We start from the raw sequence: 4,984 nt of genomic DNA on the forward strand, positions 1-4,984 counted from the left end.
GAGGTCACCTCTAAGCCTTCTCTTCTCCAGACTAAACAACCCCAGCTCCCTCAGCCTCTCCTCATAGGACTTGTGCTCAAGTCCCTTCACCAGCCTCGTTGCTCTTCTCTGGACCCGCTCCAGCACCTCAATGTCCTTCCTGAACTGAGGGGCCCAGAGCTGAACACAATACTCAAGGTGTGGCCTCACTAGCACTGAGTACAGGGGCAGAATCACTTCCCTGCTCCTGCTGGCCACACTGTTCTTGATGCAGGCCAGGATGCCATTGGCCTTCTTGGCCACCTGGGCACACTGCTGGCTCATGTTCAGCCTCCTGTTGATCAGCACCCCCAGGTCCTTTCTGCCTGGCTGCTCTCCAGCCACTCTGTCCTCAGCCTGTAGCGCTTGCATACAAACACATGTGTGCACACACATGTTTCTGTAAGAGGGATCTTGTGGTTACTTTGCAAATTTTATGGGTTTGGTCTTCAAAGTCAAACTATTAGTGTTTGTTTGGAACCACAGGACTTCTATTTTGTTTAGAAAATTTCCCCAATACATTTGTTTTCATTCTAGGAAAAAGGGGAAGATGGATTACAGTAAATGTAGAGAATTATTCTTTTTCTAGGTTTTGAAAATATCAGCATTAACTAAAATTTCATTAAGTCAGTCAAATGTATTTAGCTTCTATTCCTCAGAAATTAATAGTTTGGGAGATTCGGGGTTTTTTTTCGATAGAATATTGTATGCTTATGCATGTGTTGAGTGTATGTATATGTCTTATTAACAAAATGAAATTATTTCAGACAGATTAATGAAACTGTTCTACCTAGACTAAAAAAACATAGAAGAAAGCTTGTCTATGGAGTTGTGTTTTACCATATTTCTGTTCAAGGGTCTTGTTTAAAAATGTATTACAGAATCTACTTGATGCACTTCAGCTGGATCCTGATGAAACAAAAAAAGTACTTGCAGAAAATAATAGAAAAATAACTGTTTTAAGAGTTAATGAAAAATCACTAACAAGACAGTGTACCACTTTGCTTGAAATGGAACGGCATCTTAGAAAAGAAAATGAGAAACTAAAGGGTGAAATAACACATATGGAGACTGCAGTTATAGGGAAGATTGGAAACTTGCAACGATTCAAGGTATAGTTAATATTTTTATTTTTACAATTTGTGAATAAATAACTTTCTTTTTAAATGGAGTTAGCACGGTTTTCTTGAGTGAATTACCCAAAAGCTTGCTAATTGCTATTATAAATCTCATCAAAACATTCTTTGTATTTAAAAAGCATTGTGACCCAGACAGACTCGAGAAGTGGGCCCATGGGAATCTATGCAGTTTAACAAGACCAAGTGCAAAGTGCTGCATCTGGGTTGGGAAAACCCCAGGTCTCAATCCAGGCTGGGGGATGAACAGATCGAGAGCAGCCCTGCTAAGAAGGATTTGGGAGTGCTGGCAAATGAGAGGCTCGACATGACCCAGCAATGTGCACTTGCAGCCCAAAAAGCCAGTTGTGTTCTGGGCTGCATCAAAAGCAGTGTGGCCAGCAGGTCAAGAGAGGGGATTGTGTCCCTCTACTCTGCTCTGGTGAGACCCCACCTTGAGTACTGTGTCCAGGTCTGGGGTCCCCAGCACAGGAAGGACATCAATCTGCTGGAGCGAGTCCAGAGAAGGACTCCAGAGAAAGGCCACTAAGTTGATTAGAGAGGTGGAGCACGTCTCTGATGAGGAAAAGCTGAGAGAATTAGGATTCAGACTGGAAGAGAAGAAAGCTTCAGAGTGACCTAATTATGGCCTTCTAGTAGCCATAGAAGGTAGCCCACAATTCCAGTACCTAAAGGGAACCCACAAGAGAGATGGAAAGAGACTGTTTACAAGGGCATTCAGTGATGGCACAAGGAGGAATGGCTTTGAACTGAAAGAGGGCAGGTTTAGATTAGATATTAGGAAAAAATTTGTTACTGTGGGGGTAGTGAGGCACTGGAACAGGTTGCCTGGAAGAGTTGTGGATGCTCCATCCATGGAAGTGTTCCAGGTCAGGTTGGATGGGGCTCTGAGCAACCTGGTCAAGTGGAAGGCGTCCTTGCCTGTGGCAGGGAGATTGCAATGAGATGACTACTTCTTCCAACCCAAAGAATTCTATGATCATCTTATGAAACTTGTTGATTTTTCCTTTCTGCAGTTGCTTTAAGAAGTTATTTTTGTTGAAAATGTCATATTGAAAACAAATCTTATTCTTTGGCCTTGCAGTTGCTAGGGCCTGTATTAACTCAATTTTATAAAATATGCCTTATCATAGAGAGGCAGCTGTTGATAAAATTACCCAGAGAGTTGGAATACCAAAGAAATTTTGTCATTGTTTATTGCAGGCAATTTTTAAAGATGAATGGTAATTTAAGAACATAAACCCATGTCTAAAGCATTATATTAAGTAATGTTCTTTTTACGTGGAGTAATTTTATATTTAGAGATGTAGCTTATCCATTTTATTAACCCATTGTGTTGGTTATTTTCATAGGAAATGGCTAGCTTTAAGATTGCCGCTCTGCAAAAAGTGCTGGATGGTAGTGTGCCATTGTCTGAGCTAGAAGTGGCTAATAAGCAGTACAATGCATTAACTGCTAAATACAGAGATATGTTACAAAAAGATAATTTGCTTGTCCAGCGGACAACAAACATGGAACACTTGGAGGTAATGTTTGTGTTACATTTGAGTCCTAAGGGGGAAAAACTTATTATATATTCATCTTGCTTTGGTTTTTGTTCTCACTTAAGAGGAAGATAGAACAGAAGTCAAGCACTAAAACTGCTGGTTAGAACAGTTTCACAGTAAGTATGGGATGTTTGGGCCAGTCTGACTGTTGTTATTGAATTTTAATTGGATATCCTGGTGCATGGATTTGATATTCATGGACAAAAATATGCAAAGTTCCAGATTTTATCACAATGGGCAGACATAAAAGCATTTTGTTAATTGTTTTGGGTTTTTGTTTTTTTGTTTACTTGCTTGTTAAATTAAGCTTTGGGTATGTTCCCTCAGAAATTATTTTTAGTTTTTTGATTACTGAAGCCTGGCTGGCAGAAGGAATATTTGCTATCATCTTCAGTTTTGGAGGTCATACGGAAAGTTGAATGAATGTAAACAATTTCAAAACTTTCTCTCAAATTTACTAATTCTCAGTTTTCACAAGAATGAAATGTTCAGCTCCAAGAAAGAGTAAACTTTGGAATTTGACTTCAATAGAAAAAAAAAGATCAAGGATCACTCACAATGTGCTTGCAAAATGTTGTAGGGACTTGAAATATTTAACTTTTCCTTTGAACTTTTATTTTGAAGTAGAAGTTTCTTTTTATGAATTGTGAAATTGGCTTCAAAGATGTATTACTACCTCCCACTTTAATGGGTGGTAATGAGTGAATGATTCCTTGTCTATTTTATGGAATTTTGTGTGTATGAAAACTTGCGTTTCCCATTTCAGCAATTTTGTAGAGCTAGAGAATCATTTATCAACTAAAAACGTATTTAGAAAACTTAAGATTGAAAATAAGGAGTTGTCTTTGTTTTACTGGTTAATGTGGAAATCTGTGTTTCTATTTGGAGAAGTGAAGGAACATTTACAAAACTAACGTTTGGCATCATATTAGAGGCCTAAAAGAAGCGTATGATGAGTCTCAAATATGTATTTATGTGCAAGATGAAGTATTGTGTGTGGGATGCAATATCCTCCAGAAGTACTTCTTTTTTCCCAACTAATAACAAGGTGTTTAGTATGACAAAGATTTCTTCATCTAATTCTAGACACTGTAGGAATCCCAGTCACTGGTAATAAATGTTCACAGTATTACTAGTTGGCAGTAAGATAGAACACAGCAAAGACTTAACATTTTTACACTTAGGAGGAAACATGCTCTTCTGTTGCCATATATGTAGGTTATGGGTTGTACGTAGCTAACATCCGTTAATCTGAAAGATTTCATAGATACTAAACATGAAATCTGCTACAATTAAATAGTTTGGAGTTATGCTGCAACTTTTCTATTACACAGCATGAGAATGAATCCTTGAAAGCACAGATAAATTCACTGAATAAAGAATTGGAGATCACGAAAGAGAAACTTCATACTGTGGAACAGGCTTGGGAACAGATGACTAAACTGGGCAAGTATGAAAGTTATATTGCAACATTAAAACTCAAATGGTGTATTCTTTATAAAAAAAATATTTGAAAATGTTTTAAAATGGATGTATCTTAAAATAACCAAAATAAAAATCAAAACTATTTTATATCTTTCGGTAACGGTCCTTATTTTTTTGGTGAATTTTTTTATTTGCATGTCTCATTTTACTTATCTGTTTGACTAAAACCAAGTTTAATATTTTCCTATGGAAACTCTTGCACTTTAACTTTTCTTGGGTCACTGGATCAAGGGTTTGAAAGCAACATGACCTGAATTTTTTTTCTTAATATGTTCTGACTTGATTGTCAGTCGTAGTACTTCAGAGGTCGTCAAGAAAGTGATTTATTTTTCTTGTTTGGATACTCTGTAACAAAACATTTTTTCTGAATGGCTGGGGCTTGTTTGTATATTATTCAAGAAGAACTCATTCACATCTGTTTCTTTTACATATTTTAAATTAAAGTTCCTGAAGATTTACCAGCTGAATTAAGGATAAAGTGAAATGCTACGTTGAAAATAGTTATCAGTTTCAATAACCACGGTTGCAGATATATGCATTTATTATTGATAGTAGTATTTCATTCAAATTAGATACTTCTCAAACATGTAATAAGGCAAGATAACCATACCTCCAGTTTAAAAAAATAATACAGGTGTTTTTATGAAGTTTATCTGGCACAGATAAAGCTCATGTTCAGTTTTGTAGTGAAAATAACTTTCATAGTTGAATCAGCTTCTGTATTCCCTAACTTTAATTTTTTTTCTTGTAGGGGATGACAGTGCCATGGACAAGGCCACAAAAGCAATAACCAACAGT

The 4,984-nt window shown here is 36.9% G+C and overlaps 1 protein-coding gene across 1 annotated transcript in view; it reads left to right on the forward strand.

Annotated features, from left to right (window-relative positions):
• Positions 1 to 899: 899 nt before the first annotated feature.
• The window catches only part of CEP290 (centrosomal protein 290), a gene marked incomplete at its 5' end in the record, with an annotated part of 29,848 nt that continues 25,763 nt past the window's right edge, over positions 900 to 4,984 (forward strand). Inside the window, 3 exons of the mRNA XM_027908091.1 lie at positions 900 to 1,130; positions 2,507 to 2,680; positions 4,036 to 4,147. Coding sequence (XP_027763892.1) covers positions 900 to 1,130; positions 2,507 to 2,680; positions 4,036 to 4,147 — 517 coding nt within the window. The remainder of the gene's footprint in view (positions 1,131 to 2,506; positions 2,681 to 4,035; positions 4,148 to 4,984) is intronic.

This window comes from Empidonax traillii, unplaced genomic scaffold, assembly GCF_003031625.1.
Source record: "Empidonax traillii isolate 1590-97213 ecotype Southwest subspecies unplaced genomic scaffold, ASM303162v1 scaffold1609:size83774, whole genome shotgun sequence".
Taxonomy (NCBI): Eukaryota; Metazoa; Chordata; class Aves; order Passeriformes; family Tyrannidae; genus Empidonax; species Empidonax traillii.